A 20,803-nucleotide genomic window follows, 5' to 3' on the forward strand; every position below is an offset into this window, starting at 1 on the left:
TGTTTACATTTTCAGCGGAAGTGGGAAAATGCACCAAGCAAACAAAACAGCAAAACCAATTTGCATTACTGAAAGTATGTTTATTAAAAGTCCGATTCAAGATAGCAAACCAATCACAATTCCACAGCGTATATAAATGTGAGGATTGTTTACCTTAGTGCAGTGTTGCAACACTACCTGTGGAATGGTATTTAGGACATGAGCCATTATATAAGGTGTAGGCTATATGTATCAAAACTCCGTTGTGTTTGGGATTTCCATCTGATCATTCTATTCAAATACTTGTTTTACAAATATATTAAAATAAATGTTTCCCTCTTTGTCATGTAGAATCTGTACAGAACCCATTTCATTTTTCTATGTATGAATTGTTAAAAGTATTGCAACTCCCAACTACAAAGTTAAAGTCATGACACCGAAGTCCATTTCACTGCTTCCGAAAGAAATTGTTCAATCGCATAATGTCATATCTTCGTCATCGACGTTTGGATCGGCAACAAATCAGAGCTATTTTGTGCATTGCATTGACTTCCGCCTTGTGTGGTAACTGCAAAATGCCTAGTTAGAATTTGCAGCTGATCGGCTTCTTGTGTTACCCAAAAAGGGTTAGTGTAGGCAGTGGCGTAATCAGCCCTAAATGCTGGGATGGGGGAAAGTATCCTACAAGTGTAGGCAAGCAAGTTTTAAAATTTCTTGGTCAAATAAAGTATAAACGACTATAGTATTACGGTAGCTAAAAGTTTGACATTTTGAAGAACCTATCTTGAGAAACTTTTACCAGTAACGCCAATTGGAGGAGGCGGACAAGCAATTTGACAAGCTGTTTTGTACTGAATAACACTAATCGTAAAAATCGTTGTATTACATATGCAACAGAGTGTTTGGAATATTGTACCACAGCGAGCACATCAGTTTCTGCAGGGCGATAACTTTAGTATTACGCTGTCATGAAAAATTCACAAACTTTTCAAAAACGTAAATCAATTTCAACCATGGGTGCAAAATAAGTGGAGTTAATAACTTTGAATAAAAAAGCCAAAGTTAAGACGATGTTAATCATTTTTTAGTAAACGTCAGCTGTAGTGGTACTGATGATGAACCAAGTAGGCCTATAGGTTCGAAACGTTCACTAAAAAATGATTAACAGCATCTTAGCTTTGGCTCTTTTATTTAAAATTTCAACCATATTACCAGGTTTTTCCTAAAAATAATTTCCTCAAAATAAATTTCAATAAAAGACATCAAAAAATCAAAAATGTCGACTTGTTTAAATCGAAACACAATAACACGCATAGAAATCATATCTCGATCGGTCGTAGAACAGGTTTCCGGATGTGACGCATGGATGATCCTGGTTCAGTGGGTTTGAATGGGGCGAGGGAGCCGTAAGGACGGGGTATCGGCAATTCCGCCTCATCGTCTGGTATGTAAGCGTTCGGTCGAGGTTCTGCAGTCGTGGTCGAACCTCCGGCCAGCTGATACTGCTGCTCCTCTTGCTCCACCTAGCGGATATTTAAAGTCGTGTTAAATGTATGCGAAACAGATTGTTTTGCCCAAAAATATATTTCTAACGGATCGCCTTGCAACCGGGCAAAAACAACTGCTAAAGTTTAGTATTCTGTGGGAAAACTGCGGCTATTATATTGGCTGAATAATGCGCTACACATTATCTTTGCAGAGGAAAACAGTCAAGTACAAACAAAAACATACCATAGCCTTCTCAGCAGCTTGCACTCTACGTTGGTCATCAGATCGAAGGGATTTTTCCCATTCAATCGCTATTTCCTCGTTGGGGGCTTCACCCTTTAAAGCAAACAGAATACATGAGGTTAGACAAAACACAAAATATGAACCATTTTTTCAGCACTAGAATTTATACAGGTTCACTATAAGGTTAACAGTGTGTTCCAGTATTCTTACAAATGTTTTATGTATAAACTACCATTCTAATATTACTGAAGCAGCAACATCCAAAAATGTAAGGAATGCAAGGTTTTAAAAACAGATGCAGTTACTCAATATCATCTCGAAACATCACGGTGGACCGATTTGGCAGGTCACCATAGCAACACACCTGCTCCATTCTGACGTAACATTGCTCGAGGTCGTTGGTCATTTGTTTTGATTGCTGTTGGAGTTTCATTGCATCGGCTTGCTTCATGGCGAGCTCTGATACCAGACTCATCATTTTGCGAGTTACATCTTTGATGCGGGATTGGTAATTGTTAACCTGTGGTATAGGAGAGTGAGGAGAGTTAATCGACCAATTAGCACAGCAATAATTTTGTTCCGTCTTTATCCAAGTATAATTAAAAGCTTTGCGAGCCCGTATTGCGTCCAAAACATTCAAATGTTGCAACAAGACAAGACTATTCAGAAAATCCTCTCTAGGGAGTTATGAGCAGTTCGAATCATTTTGCACACACCACCATATATTATATGCATGATTGTACATGTATGAATATCGTATCTGTATGCTAAAGAGGCACAAAAAACGCCTCAGTGGTGTTGTACCCAATAACATTGCGAGACTCGCCTTTTTAGCCAGCACAAGAGAATCGTCTTTGCCAACATTCACTTTATTGTTGACACGTTCAGTCAGCCGTGACGACTGTTCGAACACGAGGTCACGCTCCAGTAAATGTTCCTCTTTCTCAGCCAATCGGATTTCAAGCTGAAATGTGCAGCAAAATTTTTGATTTTCATATCCACAGCATTACAAACAACAAGGTTTTCTTGCGGTGAACTCCCAGTGCAACTCGCTGTGGTATTGCGACAGGTGGTGATTCTCCGTGAGGAAATCACATTCTTATGGGCGCCTGTATGGCTCCACAAACTCTGTGATTTTATCGGTGCCGATGTCATTTTATTTCTTGTGCTTATCGTTTATCCTAATAGTTTCGTTTCGCGCAAAATACAAATAAGATTATTTTCTGCGGAGAATGATAATTGGGATTGAACAAAATCCATTGAAACAATCAAATGACCTTTTCAATCATTGCGCGGAGGTCGGTCGGTGTTGGATCTCTACCCTGGAGGAGTCTGACTCTTCCCGGTTTATCCGGGTCCTCCAGCTGCTTTTCAAGGTCTCGCATCCGATCCTGACACTGGGAGAGCTGCAAAACCACAGATTTAGGAATTTTGTGCAAATGTTTAGAAGTACTTAGGTGCAAAAAACTTGTAGTTTATTAATTTAAACAAGAAAGCAAAGCTAATATGGTGAAATTGCACTGATGATGGACGCAGTCGTGCTCGAAACGTTAGCACATAATGTATATTTTATCTTTGGCGTTCTTGTTTAAATGTTTGGAAGCTTTGAAATCAATAAAAGCAACCAACTGTTACAAACCCCCAACCTGTATTTGCAGAGTGGCCATCTCGTCGTGGAGGTGTTTGATATTGGGTTTGTTCTTTATACCAAGGTTGATCTGCCTCTGTTCCTCTGCTGATTGCATTTTCAAAAACCTGCAAGGGGGAAAAGTGTTTTATACAAGTTTCAAGCACATTGATAAGTTACAGAAGAAAAGCACAACAAACGCCAGTGAGACTAAGACGTCTTTTGCGGCGATTAAACTAAGAATGATAACAATTTATAGTGTGCTATTCTTTTTTTATGTTTTTTTTGTGTTTTATACACTTGATGTATTATTGTTGCCACATAACCCTGAGGAAGTCTAGCCGGATGGTGGAAAAAATGTTGGTTACTCGTGTGACTTATGTGCCAGAGAACAATTATTATTAATATTAAGCTAATAAGCTAATCAAAGCAAAAAAACAACCTGACAAACTACAGGAATGTAAGTACGGTTACAGGGTGTGCATATTTAGTATGAATTGTACCTGATCTCCTCTTCCATTGCTTGCACTGAAACGTTCCCGTTCCTTATCATCGTCTCCTGGATGTTGAACTTCTCATAGAAGATGCAGACTTCCTCTTCACGTTCAACAAGCTGCACTCCTCTGTAAAATCATTAAACTTTTATCACATACATGTATATCTTTATTGTCTATTTATATAACTGTTAGCATGGCTGCGGCGGACAACCACCTTGTAAGAATCATCAAGACAACTTTAAACACATGTTGTTGAGGGTAAAAAAAGTTGCTTATATTTAGTTACACAATGTTGGCAATGACAATCAAGAAATTTCTGTCCTTTCTTAATTTTGTTGTATTTTTCCGGTCACGTAAAAATATCGAGGAATTTTTGTCAAGGCAAATGATTTACTTTACGTTTTAATGCATAAATTACTTGAAGGTAAAAAGAAACTTCAAGGAGCCAATGAGCATATCATAATAATGGAGCGGCAAACACTGCACACTGTGTTTCAAGCAAGAAGATCCCATAAAATCCAACATCATCAAAGTTTAAAAACTGACCTATCGTTTCTATGCTGGACTGCAGTTTCATATTTCTTCCTTAGTTGAACCATTCCCTCCTCGGCTTGATTGTTGAGAGTGTTAAGCTTTCCGATCTGCATCTTCAGTTGCTCCCTCTTCTCGTTGAGTTCGTTCTCCAGTGCGAGAGCCTTCGCTCTTTCGTTCCTCAGGGAGTCCCGGAGGACGAGAGAATTCATCTTCTTCAACTTCGCCTTCTGCAAGTTTCTGTAGGAAGCGGTAAACAGGTTTTTTTTACATATATGCAAAAGAGCTATAATAATGATTGAGAGTTACAGTCGGTATGTACACTGTTTCGACCTATGAGTTCATTATAAGTCTATGACCTTCACTTAATGTTGTGCGATTAAATTGAACCACGTATGAAGCTATTGCTATGAAGGATAAGCATCAATATAATTGCTCTACATGCCAAACGAAATGTCGTTGTTGGTGATAAAAATTTGTTTTTAGTTAAAATTAGAAAAAAATGTACTGAAAGTAGCTGCTAATGAGGTGAAACGGCTTTCATAATATCCTAATATCTTAACATACCGTCATCACGAACATATATGATAATTAGTTAGATTCTATCAACACACACCTTTCGATATTGGTCACAGTTGTTCTTAGAATCTCAATTTCGTTCGCCAGAATCTTAATTTTCTCTTTCATTTCCGCCGACTTCTGTGAACTTGCTTGTATTTGGTTTACGCACTTGTTGCGTTCGTTCTGTACGACAAAAGACGGGATGATTTTTACGTCACTGTGACGTCATGAACAGCGTAAGGGCGGGAAACAACTTGCCTTGATGACGTCGTAGAGTTTGGCGAACTCTTGGAGTCTGACTTGCACTTCTGCGCACTTTTTCTTGTGATCGGTGATGGCGAGAACTTTGCTCTTGTATTCCTGCTCTGCTCGTTTGGCTCGTTGCTGCACGAAGGCAAAAAATCAGGTCATCCGCGTTTGTACGCACAGCGCAAGACTGAGAAATTGTATTTTGGCGAACAGCAGACAAAATTTCCGCTTACTTATGGAGTACAAAGACTGCTGCCTTTTGCAATTTTGCCAGTTTAAATCACGCAATATTCGAACATCTGCAATAACGCTAATATGCAATATATGATGAGATAATGAAGAATTCCCATGTAGTTCATAACATTTCGTGTTTTTAAGCAAGTCAGTGGACATGCTTGATGTCCAAACAGCAGGAAACTTATGGTTAGAGGGACGTACGAAGGCAAAAACATCCCGGTAACACGAAAGCATTTACATTGGTGGTGACTAACCTCTGCTCTCATGTAGTCTCGTGACTTCTGTTCCCTCTCATCCGCTTTAATCTGGGAGAGTCGAGTTAAATCTCCGACGACAGAGCGAAGGTTCTCCTGTTCTTTTATCAATCTTTCCTCTTCATGAACGCAGTCGTCCACTTTCACCTGTTCTACTGACGTCAACGAGTTCTGCAAAGAAAAAGCATCGTTTGCATTTAGTAAGCTAAGGTCAGATAACGTTGTTGTTTATGTACATTGTATTCTTGTCTTTATCTAGCCTGAGTCCGTGTACAAGAAAACCAGGCAATTCAATTAGTGTTGGAATGTGTTACAGGATGCGAAATTAATAAATACAGGTCACGAAAAGTGTCACACATTTATCACCACAATGTAGAACTGTGCATATTTTCAACGATTATTAATCAAGAAAAATCGGTATTCCGTTTGGTACATTTTCGGCACAGTTTGAGTCCAGAAAAGCTAATCGAGCCTTATACTAAAAAGTAAGGACCTGCGGAGTGGGCGATCCTGTCAATCATGCGATTGCATGAAACAATACTGCATTATTTTAAAAACATTCGATCACACTGTTGAAAACTTGTCGTTGCATTAGGTATTAAGCCTCGCCTGTTGCCCAAGCTTCCGTTTAGCCTCGTCCACTTCAGCCTGTAACTGTTTTCGTTTGTCCTGCAACGAACCGTCGTCCTTCGGAAGAATATCGATCTGTAAGTAAGACGAAACGGTTAATAAACATTTCCATCATGACAATTGTAAAAAATGAAAAAAAAGTGTTAGGGCATAGTTAGACCTGTGTGGAGTTTAAGGCAAGTTGCAAAAAAACAAATCACCTTCAGGGTAAAAACACATCACAAGAATTAAAACAAGTTTGAACTGAGTCCAAATCTACGGCCAAACTTAAGAGCATTGACGTGTTCATAACACGGTCCTATTTCTGTACACAGCCTTATGTCGTTGTAAGTGCCACAAAATATTCCAAAAAATGCACAAAACCCTCTGGTGGTATGTTGGAAATAAACTTGGGTGGTAGTTTTTTGTTACCTGGTCTTTCACTTTCTCGTATATGGTTTGTTGATGGGAAAGTGCGTCAGTGGCAACTTTCAGCTGCTGTTCCAACTTTTTCAACTGTCGCAAGTCTCTGTCTTTCTCTCGTTGCTTTCTGGTCAGTGTGTCGTGGCCTGTCTTCTTGTCAAGCTGGGAGTGACGCAGGGAGAGGTCTAACGATGCCCTATGCAAATAAAACTCATAAATGTGATGTAAATTAGTCAATAATCTAGTTATATTAGGGATTTGATACTTCTTTGAGGTTAAATTAAATAATGTTGACTAAGCGTTCGGCCATCGTATGAATTTAAAAAGAAATGATGTATTCGTGAGTTCCTTTACACCACAACATGCGAAAAAATTAATTTTAATGTTCTGCAGGAATAGTTTCCATACATAAAGCAAATCAGTCCTCACAAATATCTTTAAATCCCAATGGTCTGGTACTAATAGGAATAGGAAAAAAGTTAACTTTTGTCAATGACATTTTTAGGAGCCTATCTTTTACCTGTCGTTAATCAACACAGCCTCCCTTTCTTTTTCGAAATCAAAATCCCTCATCAGTTTATTCAATTCACGCTCCTTGCCCTCCAATAATGATCTCTGGTAATCAAGCTCATCCTCCACCTAACAGTTGAAAAGTTTGTAAAGTTTATTTGGACAGTGTGTGTTTTGGCAAAATTGTAGACTACGCATATGCAGACACAGATATTTATTGCTGATATTTTTTAAATGTCTTAGTTTTTTTGATATTTTTAAGGTTGGTGTGGCACGAAATTTTACAATAAATTCGGGAGTGTGGTTCACTTGCACTAAAAGATCATGTTAAGAGCGGTGTGATTGTTTAAAAAAATTAATACTTTTTGGCAAAGCAAAACATTGAAATCACAGTGGCAACAAACAACCGTTTTGTTCACAAAGTGGATAAATTTGGGATATTTAGCTCAAAACCTACCTCCCGTTTTTCTTCTTCAATTTTAAACTTTTTGTCTTCAATAACTTTAATTTCAGCCTCGAGATTTTTACATGTAACATTCAGGCTTGTTTGTTTCTTGTTTAATTCCCTGCAACCAAATCAAGTTCAATTTTAAGAAATTTAAAACAGTCACGTGCACATTTTAAGTAATTACAAAAGCCACATTTTGTTTCAGCAATATAGTCAACCTGTTGTTGCTTATGGATTCGTCAACTCTTAGCATTGATAAATTTATTGATATAAAGGTAATAAAAATCAGGCAAATTGTTTTGTAGAAACTAAAATAAAACTTAAAAATGTAAAATTTATTGTCATACACTTTTTGGCGATTAATTTTGTCAATTTCTTTGGATATCTGTGTGGGAATGCCATGAATTTGAACAAGATCATTCTTGATTACTTCCATTTCTTCATGTTTCGCTTCTAATTCTTTGGCATCAAATGCATTTTGCCTTTGCTTGGCCTCCAGATCTTCCTGTTTCAAATAATAAAATATTTTTTTTTAACGAAATATTTAAAAAAAACATGACGCTCTTTAAAGCATTAACAACAACCAAAACAATACAACATCGAAGCTGCAGACATGATAAGCTTATCGGCTCTATTGCATTTAATTTAAAATTTATTTTTAAAAGTTTGGTGTTAAATGAAAATCACATGGTCTGAATCCAGCACCACAACTAATATCTGTTAACTATTTTTAAACAAAGAATGTTTTTCCAAAAATTTTTAAACATATCCAAACTCGTATCTCACATAATCAGTTCTCCCTCAGTCGCAGAAATAGGTTTAAGATCTTTATAAGATATAAGAGATAAAAAACATAAACAGAGTTTTACCTTCAGGTTTTTGAGTTCAATTATTCTCTGGGAGTTTTCTTTTCGTGCCAAATCTGTCTGATTTTCAATTTCACGCTTTTTGGCTTCGACTTCATCGTGTTTTGGAATTCGCTCATATTCTCGCTTGAGCAGCCGGTTCTCCTCTTGGAGTCTGAAAAAAGGGGTATGTTCGATTCTGAGAGGATTGTGTGTTTGTTTTACTTTCTGTACAAGCTTAGATAATCAAAGGACAGAAAGGTACATATTTTTCTAAACAATGGTGTATGTTTCAACCCAGTTTTCAGTAACATTAGTATATCAATAGTATATTTTTCCGCATTTTTAGTATATCAAGGATATAAACAACTTAAAACATACTAAAGTACCAAGATACAAAATTTTTGCCTGTTGGTGTTTTAAAACATAAACTTGACTGTTTGGGTATTCATACATATGCAATGATACTCACGCTGTGATTTTATATTGCAATTCATATTCTCTTTCCTCTATTTGTTGAATTTCATTGTGACGCTTTAGTAATTCCTGTCGCAGTTTGCCGACTTCAGTATCAATATTTTCAGGAAAGTGGTCAGCCTGCATCAGAGGGGAAATATTTTTACAATTGTAAATTTTGTATGATGTCATTTCTGTGTATGACAGGCTCAAAATTCTGGAAACCTGACGTACAATGCTGTATGGTTTAATTTGTCCTTGTGCTTTTTTAATCCTACAGCTTAAAAACAACTTTTTTAAATACGTTTTTAGGAACTTAGAACTTTTTTTATAAATAATATGATTCAGTAAATAAAAGAAATTTTCCAACAATCATACCCTTTCAAGTTCTTGTCTTTGGCCTTCCAGCTCAACTGTGAAGCTTTTTGCATCTTGTAATAACTGGCTCTCAGAATCTCTTGTCCTTCATGTGTTAAAATACATTGTATGTCAAGTATTTTACTAAGAGCACTTAGTAAAAACAAATATACCCCCACAGAACACCACATAAGTTAAGCCAAACTAAAGCAAAAAAATAAATGGCCACATATATAAATATCCTAAAACATTCTGTAAATTTACTAACCATGCCTATTGACATGCGAAAAAATTATATCCTCAGAATGCATATGTGTCAGTGCAGAGTTTACTTTATCAATACACAGAAAAAAATACCAATGGCTCACAATGCAACATAACATACTGATGCAAAAATTTTTCTTACTGTTTTAGCATATCATGCAAAGCTGTGTATTTGGCTTTCAGTTCAGCCATCCTTGTTCCTGTTACTTTGCCAGCTTCAAATAGCTAGAATATAAAACATTGTATATATCGATTATACACAGACCATCAAGTTATAAGAAATTTTGGCCACTTATAGTGCTGACATTTTTCTAAAAAATTATGAAATGTTTGCAGCATCATTCATTTAAAGCTAAGTTCATTTTTGCATATGTCAGTATTTTTATTGATTTTTTAATATTTAAAAATAATCAAATCATTACATTTTTAGCGCAAGCCAGAGATTAATAGGTCTATCACACAAAAAACAGACAAAATAATTTTTTTTTACAGAAAAATTTGTTGTAAAATCCCTACAGTACCTCTTCGAGGCATTGGAATGCAGGGCTGGCTGTTACTTCAACTTGACTTTCTTCTTGTATGCGAACAGTGGGTGCCAACGCTGAGATGGGCCGACTGTCATGAGGTGAATCTTCCTCGTAAGCGTCATCGTTGTTCGTAAGATTGGAACTCATTGTAGTTGTGTCCCAGTTGCAAACAGATTACTACATTTTATTACGCTGAAATTACTTACATACAAAGGCTTGAGTTAGCAACCTAAAAACCAAGTTTTAAGACTGTCAATAATTTTAAACTTTCAAAAGTTTTAGATTGAAGTCAGATGGTTTTACAGTTGTTTTATATTTCAAAATCCCATCAATACAAAACGAGATGCAAGATAAAAACAAAGCACTTGAAAGTTAATTGTTTTGACATTTTGTTTAGCCTTGTGTCAGATCAACATTTCCAATTACCCCATTTGCATGAAAAAGTTAAAAACACACTAAACCTGTGCCAACACAAACAAAAGGAACAGAATAGAATAGTGTTTGGTTGTTATGGAAACGAAGATTGGAATTTTTTTATCTGGGGTAAAAAAGTAATTTTCGAAGGCAAAAAAACATGTTGGATGTTGTGTAGCCATAGTATACTCTTATCATAAGAGTATACTATGGTGTAGCTGTGTGCGATTTATTTTTTGTACCCGTAAATAGTTCGTTGAAAATAAACTACGAAATTTTTTATGAGCATTAAACCGATTACTTGGATTTTGCCTTCAAACGACCGACATATCCTTACAAAAATATTTACTTAAAACAAATTTTTGTTGCAATATTCATATAAAAGATTACAAATAAAAAATGAATATTCGTTAAAACATTACATTGAAAATATTTTGTTGCAGTCCTGCAGTATCGGAATATTAATCTGCGGTGGTTTGTGTTTACAAGTTTAAGAAGGTTTAGTTTCAGTGGAAATTGAGAAAAGAAAACAATTTCAGGCGTGACAAGAATTGCTGCTGAGTGAGAAACGAATGTTGAGGCCAGTTGGTAGGTGTTTATATATTGCTTTCATGTTGAAGAGAAGTCGAATACAACTGTTGTTTACTTGAATTTTCAGTTGACAAAGCGTTGGTTGGATCTTATTCTTATGCATGTTGTTGAATTTAATCTATAGATTCAAATAACTTATTTTTTGGATAAAACCTATAGGTATAAAATAGCTTATTCATGGGATGTAGATCCAATCAAACAATATCGCACAAAGCTACTTGAAATGATATTGACATAATGGAAAATACAAGTTCTACTAACCAAAACAATGGAGCTCCGAGCAGCAATCTGATTGAACTGGCTGACCTTCATAACCTAAATGACCTGTCAGAATTTGACCCACTGAAATCAAATGAAGTAAAACCAACTCAACCAAGAAGGCCCGTTAGGCCCCCGCCACCACCCCCAACTTCAAGAGCCCCTCCTCTTTCACCACGTTCGCAAACAGTAAGCGGAACTTCAGCTGATTCTATTTTACTGGAGTTTGACAACAAGGCGGTTATCAGCAGACAGCCATCCAGAACTCAAAATGAAAAAGATGATCTGGGTAGTTTCAAAAATAAGTCTTCATCATTTGTGAGTTACTTGAACTCTAATGACAATGACAACCACATCTCCGACAGTGTAACTCAACAAAAAAGTTTTGAATCAAACCGGAGGTACTTAATTACATATTTTAGCATGTATTACACATAATGCAGTTTTACATCTATTCGGATTGTTGCAAAATAAAGGTAGCTGTTTTGCTGAAATTAATTGTTCTGTTTCACATTGTCAGTGTTTCAACCCCTGATGTCCAGCACATAGGAAAATCTCACTTCAACGTCGGACCTTTTAGTGGAGCAACCGGTCAAAATGAGATGGCAAGCAAGTTTCTTGGGCAACGAGAACAACTCATGCAGCTGTACATGGCAAAAAGACAGGATGACTACACGAAGAGGAAACCGTTCAAGTAAAAGTGTTGTTTGTGTTTACTCTATTTCATGCTAACATTCGAGAATTTGAAATGGGTGGTGTTTGACAAACCTGAACTTTGACTTACTATTACCACATAAATATTCTTGAAGAAAAAAGCAAATCAACAAGTTTCTATTTGAGTTAGACACTGATGATGCATTTTTATTGAAATATATTTGTCTTACACGAAAGTCAATAGATTTTAACTCCGGACACATATTTTTCTATAAATGCCCTAAAAAATATGTGTATAATTCAGAATATTTGTTGGAACTTGGAATGTGAACGGCCAATTTCCAGCAGAAGCTTTGGGTCCTTGGACTGCTTGCGATGAAGAGCCACCTGATATTTACATTATTGGGTATATACATATTTTATTGTTAATATATCAAATATTATTTGCCGATATAATGGTTTGCCTGCTTATGTAAACAATGCTACCCTATTTTTTGTGCTATTTTTTCTTTGAAACCAGTTAAATTGTTACAAAATGACAACTTCTGCCACTCATTTTAACATGAAGTGATTTTACTTTTCCAGGTTCCAGGAACTTGATTTGAGCAAAGAAGCATTTGTGTTTGCAGAATCTGCTCGTGAGGATGAATGGCTTAAACGTGTACGACAAGCCCTTCACCCAAAAGGAGAATATGTCCTGGTACATACAGTTAATATGGACTAAATGACTAGCATTTGCCTTCCATATATACATATTTTATTCATATGTGGCACTGTCATATGTAGTTCGGGTTGTGATGGTGCCAAACAGAAACTAAATTTTATTTATTCATCGTTTTTTAGCCAAGGGAAGTGGTGCCACTTGCTTTTACTTCCTTACTTTAATAAATAAACACCCCTAAGTGGTTGATCTAGAAAATATAAGGTGGATGTTCGGTTTCGGTATTTAATTTATGAAGCCAGTAGATGCATTTAAAAAAAATTTTCGACATTTACTATGTAAATTAAGCTTTAAAAAACAGGTAGTGCATTACAGTAGTTAAGCGAAATATGGAACAACTTCTGCAAAATACAAAACTTTTTAGTTGCACAACAAATGATAGTTTCATAAGAGGTCATCGCCACATGAATGCAGCACGCACAACCGAAAAACAAAGCAACTGCGGAGACGAACACTCGGCTGTAGAGTTCGTTCCTGCGTGGACACTTTTACACCCATTTAAAAAAATGTGCCAAATTGCTGAGTTAAGTGTTCTGAAAACAAAACACTCCCCCTACATCATCCACTGCCCCCAATACTGTTTGACATTTTCGTTTCCTCCTCTTACCTGATTACATTTGCAGATGAAACTCAACCGGTTAGTTGGTATGATGTTATTGGTATTTGCATCGAAACATCATGTACCACACATTACCAACGTCATCGCACATCAGGTTGGGACGGGACTGCTTGGAAAAATGGTGGGTTTTGACCTCGGAAGGACCTCAATTTTCCTTACTTGTTTAAAGTAGAAGAATAAGTTCATGATGCACATGTGTGCAGTTTTGCATAGTTTTCCTGTTTTTTTTTAACCACCTTGATTAAACAACAATATATTTGTTTTTGTAAAAGAGATTTTATTTAAAGTAATTTAGAATTGCCAATAACAAATTTATATATATATGTATGTATACTATAACCCTTTCAGTAGACACTGGTATGCACTGAAGTAGTGTAAAAATAAAATAGAAAATTGCATCTTTTTTACTCTACCTTTTATGTGCAAGTATAAACAGTCTCGAGAGGTTTCTTGCATTTTGTTTTCCAGGGTAATAAGGGCGGAGTTGGAGTGCGGTTCAACATACACAGCACCACAATATGTGCAGTCAATTCTCACCTCGCTGCACATTCTGAGGAAGTGCAACGACGCAATCAGGATTATTCCGATATCTGTTCCAGAATGAGATTTGTTGACTCCATACAAGAAAACAACCTGACAGTGTTTCAACATGAGTAAGGAACACTGCCTTATTACACATTTTCATGTGACAAATGTAACAAATTGATGAGGGTTTAATTGAAACTTGTTTTGTTTGTTATGTATCCAAATTGATGCATGTAATATATTATTTCCAAACAGCACATTAACAAAATCTGTTGGGCTAACTTGTAAAAATTGCTTTTCTTAAAAATAGTGTGACTATTTGTGTTATAATGGATAATAACTGACTGCACACACCTATTCTTAACTGACTTCCCATTATTTTCCAACAATTTGCCTGACAAAATGATTTATTACCCTATTGTAATAGGCGAAAAATGGTAAGTTTAATCAGGGCAAGCGTGGGTTACCCCCAATTCATTTTTATTTATTGTCGTTTCTAAACCACCCACTGAACTTAATAAACAGAAGGTTTTTAACAGGGCTGTACAATTAAATTATCTTAAATCCCAACAAAATTAGGATTATGCAATGCATTAAAAGTGAAAAAAGTTACAATTGAAATAATTTTACCCATATGCATAACACCTGTAACTTTACTTGTAGCATTATCTATGGCCCTATGGACATGTTTTGCGGAGTTCAACTTAGTTTAGCAAACAGTAATAAATGTTTGGCAAGCCTACCCATGCCCTCATCCTGTGTTTTGACATGATTCTTGTGGTTTGTTACCTTTGCTGCAAGTCATCTGTGAGCTATAAACAGTTGCATTAATAACAATGCCAGTTAACACATATTATATATCAGTTATAATGTGATGAAAAGTCAACTATAAAAAAAGTACATGGTATCTAAAAGTGCATTCTTCCATTGTTGTGCTGTGCGCATTGAAACTTTAAACACATTATGTCAACAGGCCCCCTTTTCCAAGCTTTGCACAATAACCAAGGTTATTTTATTGGCAGTGTGCTGATCTGGCTTGGAGATCTTAACTACAGGATTGATAGCATGCATCCGGACCTTGTTAAGGAACTTGCCACTGAAGAGCATTATAAACCTATGCTTGAAAATGATCAGGTGTGTTTAGAAAAACAATAGTGGCCTCATGCACAAAATATTTGCTTTGGTCTGCTGATTAAAGCAAGTTCCCAATATAGAAAACCTAAATAAGATCTTGTGTAATTTAATGATGGCCACTTTATAAAAGCTTAATTAGTATTGATGTTTTGGTGTCAATATTTTCAAATGTTAAACTGATAGCAGAGTTATGTTATTTGCAGTTGCAATGCCAGAGGGGTTTGGGCACCGTATTCAAAGGTTTTGAAGAAGGTGACATAAAATTCAGACCAACATACAAATATGACCCTGGTACTGACCAATGGGATACAAGCGAAAAATGTCGAGCACCTGCTTGGTGCGACCGAATACTTTGGAGGGAGGTTGCCCTCCAGCAAAATAATACATCCGGTAAGTGGCATTGTGTCCAGCCTTTTCGAAGGTTTGATTAAGTGCAACATAGTTTTTCCTGACCAAACGTTGGTTACAGTTTTTGTAACATTCACAACTTATGGACTCTTTGTTTGCTCACTGTTACAACACATCTTAAATTTCCAAGTGTGCCATAAAATGTCATCTCTCTCTCTACTTGTACTGAAACTTAAAACAAGTTTTTATTGTTGGTTGCCTACTAAAAAGTGTTCACCTCAAATCCCTACTAAAACATTTCTTATGAAAGGAAGTTTCTGTCAATTTGCTCAAATATTGCAAGGGATCATGATTTGGTGGTTTAATCCACTCTAAGGTGTTACAACATGAGAAATTTCACATACTGATTGCTATGGATTTTTGACACATATTTCCATTCATATGTTTATACTTATTCAACTAATCTGTAACCCTGGTGACGCCTAGTTGAATAACAGACAAAACATCAGTGTATAAAAATATTTGTTTAATTGCGAAAAGAACAGATTAATTGAAATACAATGCTAATATTTCTAAAAGATTGACTTAAAAGTTTTACTCAGCAATATGCCAATATATTTATACCTCATATTGTTTCCAATCCCTCCCAAGCTGTATTATTATTCAAATACACATTAAATACATTTACAAGACTGTTAAGTGCCGTCCATTGAAACAAAACATTAGCCACCAAATATGCATATTATTTGCATGTTTTTGCAGCTAAGAAGCCAACAAAGGCAGTGAATCTCCTGAAATATCGATCACATCCTGCCTTAAAGATCAGTGACCATAAGCCAGTCAGCGTGTTGTTTGATATTGCGGTAAGTCTTATCTATAAGTTATCTGCAGAAACCTAAATTTACCACACAGTATATAAAAGAGATAAGTTTAATAGTATAACATGTGTACAAATGATTGTGAGACAAGTTGTGTTGAATGATAAATAGGCAAGTCTCCTTATTAACATAGTTGATAAGATTAGAATTGATTTTGTTACTTGTTGCGTGGTACAGCACACAGAATACACAGGTATTGTGTTTTTCTTGGCAGTTACCTTTCAGCAAATGTTGCTTTGAATTTTATGCCTGCATCATATATGTTTGCATTTACTTTTTTATCCATGATAATGTTGATAACTGTTTACTTTAAACCCTGATAGTTCAATGCACCAGTGTATTGATTTCATAGCTAGTGTAGTCGCCAACTTGGCAAAACCAAAGTTGTTGTTGTTATTGTGACATTGATTATAAACGAAGAACAATCATATTTTTAACTAAACAGGTAAAAATTATTGATCAAGACAAGCACCGCAGAGTTTACGAGGAGGAAATTCGTAAACTTGATCGCCTGGAAAACGATTGGCTCCCCACCATGACTTTAAGTCAACACACTGTAAATAATGTGTCCATGAAAGCTGGGTTAAACTTTTTTATCAATTGCTCAATTCGCGTATATAACGAAATGAAAAATCTTTAAATTAAGTTGTGTTATGTTATGTCAAAAATATTTATGATTTTTTTACATATTTCCGGTTAAAAGTGTCATTGCCACCGTAACCGAATGAGACAAAACGAACAAAAATGAGACACTGATTTAGTAAATTGAAGATTAAAAATCAAAATGTGCATTTAAGAGAACATATTTTTGTTTTTAGGTTGATTTTGGTACAGTTAAGTTTCACCAGCCCTCGACACAAACAGTTGAGTTACATAACACAGGACAGACTCCTTGCCACTTTGAGTTCATCAGCAAACTCGGGGACAAAACTTTCTGCAAACCATGGCTGACGGTATCCAAAAGCCAGGGTTATGTTATGCCTGGTATGTAATCCTCAACAAATGAATATTGTGACTGACACCTGGACCACTGTCCATTGAAAAAAAATGCACTTCATTGTTGTTGAAGGTGAAAAACTAGAGCTGGAATTTGAGGTTTACGTCAATAAAATTACTGCCCCAGCATTAAACAAAGGTCTAGAACAACTGGATGATATTCTTATATTGCATCTTGTTGGAGGTAAAAACATGTTTTCCAATTCTATCAACAGTTTTGTAAAGTAATGTTGCACACACTTATTGCAAATTATATTAGGATGATTGGCAGTTATAACAATGTGCTTGGTGCTTGCATTTAAATAAGGTTTATATGTAGACCAGTTTTAAGCAAATCTAAGTACGGTATGTTCAAAGTTAACCATAGCTGTTTTTTCAATGTGGGATAAACAGGTGGATCGTCAGTTTTTACTGGTTGATAAATGCAGTTTTAAAAATATATGACATATTTTTTGGAACAATAATGCTAAACTTAGCAAAATTTTGAAAAAAAAAGCCAAAGCTAAAATGCTGTTAATCATTTTAAGTATAATGAAAGTTATTAACTCCACTTATTTTGCACCCATAGCAAAATTTGTTTCATTGAATAAATGTTAGCTACTTTTTTTCGTCCATTTGTTTTAGAATAGTTTTTACTTGACACAGGTAAGGACTTTTTCATCACGCTAACTGGTAAATATGTTCCGAGCTGTTTTGGAATGTCAATTGAAGCTCTCTGTCGAATGAACAAACCGATTCAGCAAACAGATCGCAAGGAGATAACAAGATTGGTGAGTTATCGTCATAAAAAACTTTGTCCTGTAAGACATCCATTGTTCAAGTAACTGTTAACATTTTTTGGCTTAGCCCTGTGTAAAAATTTGTAAAAATTAGACATTTCTTACAAAAATAGGAACACTATTGCAGATATACTCATGATTCTGAGAACAAAAAGTCTGGCCCATCTTTTATATGGATTTTTAGTTCTGGTTTGTTTGTGTAGTTTCACTGGTTTATTTTTTTGTCACAGTGCTCTATTGATCAGTATGACGCATCAGACAAAGCCCTTCAAGTACCCAAGGAGCTTTGGTGGATCCTGGATCATCTCCATAGACATGCAAAACATCAGGTATGATTTCTATTGAAGTGAGAAATCAATAAGTTCTCGAAAAAAATTTTTTTTGAACAAAAAGGTTTTTAGTTGACCTTCTATTCCTTAAGGCTGATTTAAATACAAGGTGCAACATGCAGGCCATAAAACCATAATCGAAATGAAATTTATATTCTGTATTTCAGTCTGACCTGTTCCAGCAACCTGGACTGCATCACGAAGTTCAGAAAATCGAAGAAATTCTTGATTCCAGTCTTCCATCAACAGATACCACATTACCAGGTACCACCTCAGACACCTCCTTTCACATCAGTAACGACAATCAATTCAAAATATTTATCTTCAGGTTCCAACCATTCGATAGCCGAGACGCTATTACATTTCCTCGTTGCCCTCCCCGAACCAGTGATTCCATTCAATTATTACACCCCCTGCATTAGCGTGGCCGATGATTTCAACCGCGCCAAAGAACTGGTGAAAACCATGCCGATAAGACACAGGAATGTATTCAACTACCTGCTCGCCTTTCTTCAAGAACTCATTAAATATAAAGACGACAACGGTCTCACTGTATATCAAACAGGTACAACATATACTTGCGTTTCGTTTAAACGACAGATGGCAGTGTTTGTTTTAGGCGTAATAATCTATTTGTATAGGTAATGTAGTAATGTTTAGATGTAACCGCTTGCTTTCAATGTCATATCACTCACATAATTATGATTCCTACAGGAATGGGCGTAATTTTTTGTTCAAAACGTTGTAGTTACAAAAAAAACACTTACATTTTGTCATTTTACATTTCTACATCAGCAAAAAAAAAAATTTAGACGTTGGTTAAACAACGCCCGCAAGTGCTGTCAACAAACTAAAATTTCGACCCATTAAGAATGTTGCTCAGCTTAAAAGTAACTTTCTTTATGGTGATCGCAAAATAAGCTTTTCTCCATACATTGTTGCAGCCACAATTTTTAGTGGGTTGCTTCTAAGAACTCAGAACAATAATCGGCGGGCCGGACACGAGGCCAGAATGGAACGGATTCGCTCCAACAAATTCATGGAAGTTTTTCTGCGCAACAAAATTGACGAATGAACAAACTACTGTTTCCTTCTCGTTGGTTTTTTCCCATTGGGAAAGTCCCGCTTATGTATTTTTATGAATGGGCGGATTTGGCACAGAGATAGTCGTGGAACTCGTTTTGGAAGCTGTTGCTCTGCTTTAATTGTGAAGGAAGTTCTCATGTACTTGCACCAAGTCTTGCCGTAACTCGAATTAACAGACGGTGCCGGTCATACTACTTAATGCTACAAGAAACTGGTTTGTCGGTCAAAGGTTTTATTTCCATTTCAAATTACAAAGCAAATCGGAAGAGCTTTCCACAGTATCAATTGTTCGAGCCATCAATGCACCAGTTCACCTGGTATATGGACTTGCCGGTTAGCTACTTCATCTCGATCTTTTCTAATTGAAGAGATGACGTAGCTATTATAAAAAATCATCTCGATCTTTTCTAATTGAAGATTTGTGTTTCGCATTTTGGTTAGTCAGTGTTGTAACACCATGTCAAACAGTCGTGTGTACTAATGCTTGCAATTCGTGCTGAAGATGTTTGGTCTGCTGATAATATTCATCACAATTCAGTAGACCAAGTACCAGTGAACATTTCAGTGAATTTGAAACATTTGCTTTCGGTTTTGTAATTCATGATTTAGTGGGTGAACTTGTTTTGGAACAAGTGTTTGATGGAAACATTCTTCTCCTTTCCAAGCCGTATTTTGGCCGCTGCCTTGTGAAGGGAATTCACGCAAAATTCTTTCTTACAGAAAAGTGCAAAGGGAAAACATATGCATCGTGTAGTTATTGAGCCTGAAAGGCTTCAACGCACACCGGTATCCTAAACTTTTTGCCACCGCAGCCGTTTGCACATACAAATTTGAAGCTATATCTGTTGCCATTGACAATGCTTTCCAGTTCCCAACTTAGTTGTCTTGCTGTTTATTTTTGTGTCATTTAAACACTCATTTCAACTTCAAGTTAATAACCCCTGCTTCTCATGGTAGCTATACCCTATAAACGTCGATTTTTAATACAAATATGTACATGTTATATATCGTGAAAACGTAACGTTTGCAAAGGAACAGCATTAGTAAGATCATACGTGTACTTGTTGCTGCATCCCAAGCCATAACTTTTTCATTAAAAATTTCAAGTGCTGGTAGACTTGTTATTACCAACACAGTATTCAGTATGTATGTGTTTACGTATATAGTTTCAGTGCGTGCAATATATATTTTAAAGTTGTCCGCGCCTATTAAAGAACAAGTTGTTTTGCATGTGGTGATGTGTTCCACGCCAGTAGTGGCCGACATTACATGACCTGTGTTTCTTTTAGTAAACACATGCCTAAAAATGTTGGCCTAAAGTTTCAGATAGTAAGTTATGGTCAGGTTCATATGTGTGTTACGGCTT

General features: G+C 36.1%; 2 protein-coding genes across 2 annotated transcripts; one reads left to right on the top strand and one right to left on the bottom strand.

Moving 5' to 3' along the window:
• Nucleotides 1–864: 864 nt before the first annotated feature.
• LOC145896117 (coiled-coil domain-containing protein 146-like) lies at nucleotides 865–10,329 on the bottom strand. Its single transcript, XM_082984970.1, has 21 exons — nucleotides 10,100–10,329; nucleotides 9,721–9,803; nucleotides 9,336–9,420; nucleotides 8,974–9,098; nucleotides 8,526–8,676; nucleotides 8,004–8,161; nucleotides 7,666–7,774; nucleotides 7,219–7,337; nucleotides 6,708–6,894; nucleotides 6,276–6,371; nucleotides 5,667–5,837; nucleotides 5,185–5,310; nucleotides 4,982–5,109; nucleotides 4,381–4,605; nucleotides 3,841–3,960; nucleotides 3,357–3,465; nucleotides 2,988–3,116; nucleotides 2,537–2,674; nucleotides 2,075–2,230; nucleotides 1,711–1,803; nucleotides 865–1,502 (listed from the first exon to the last, which is right to left on the bottom strand). Exons 1-21 carry the CDS (start codon nucleotides 10,250–10,252, stop codon nucleotides 1,299–1,301), a joined length of 2,865 nt encoding a protein of 954 aa, XP_082841096.1. The 5' UTR covers nucleotides 10,253–10,329; the 3' UTR covers nucleotides 865–1,298.
• Nucleotides 10,330–11,244: 915 nt separating this feature from the next.
• On the top strand, nucleotides 11,245–20,645 carry LOC145896120 (inositol polyphosphate 5-phosphatase OCRL-like). The gene is made up of 17 exons (XM_082984975.1): nucleotides 11,245–11,769; nucleotides 11,889–12,062; nucleotides 12,327–12,428; nucleotides 12,608–12,722; nucleotides 13,367–13,483; nucleotides 13,831–14,015; nucleotides 14,910–15,021; nucleotides 15,225–15,411; nucleotides 16,132–16,232; nucleotides 16,693–16,803; nucleotides 17,066–17,231; nucleotides 17,317–17,427; nucleotides 17,889–18,013; nucleotides 18,253–18,351; nucleotides 18,519–18,615; nucleotides 18,680–18,916; nucleotides 19,296–20,645. The coding sequence occupies exons 1-17, from the start codon at nucleotides 11,348–11,350 to the stop codon at nucleotides 19,424–19,426; spliced, it is 2,592 nt and encodes an 863-aa protein (XP_082841101.1). The 5' UTR covers nucleotides 11,245–11,347; the 3' UTR covers nucleotides 19,427–20,645.
• The last annotated feature ends 158 nt before the right edge of the window (nucleotides 20,646–20,803 follow it).

This window comes from Ascidia mentula, chromosome 3 (assembly GCF_947561715.1).
Source record: "Ascidia mentula chromosome 3, kaAscMent1.1, whole genome shotgun sequence".
In the NCBI taxonomy this organism is placed as follows: domain Eukaryota; kingdom Metazoa; phylum Chordata; class Ascidiacea; order Phlebobranchia; family Ascidiidae; genus Ascidia; species Ascidia mentula.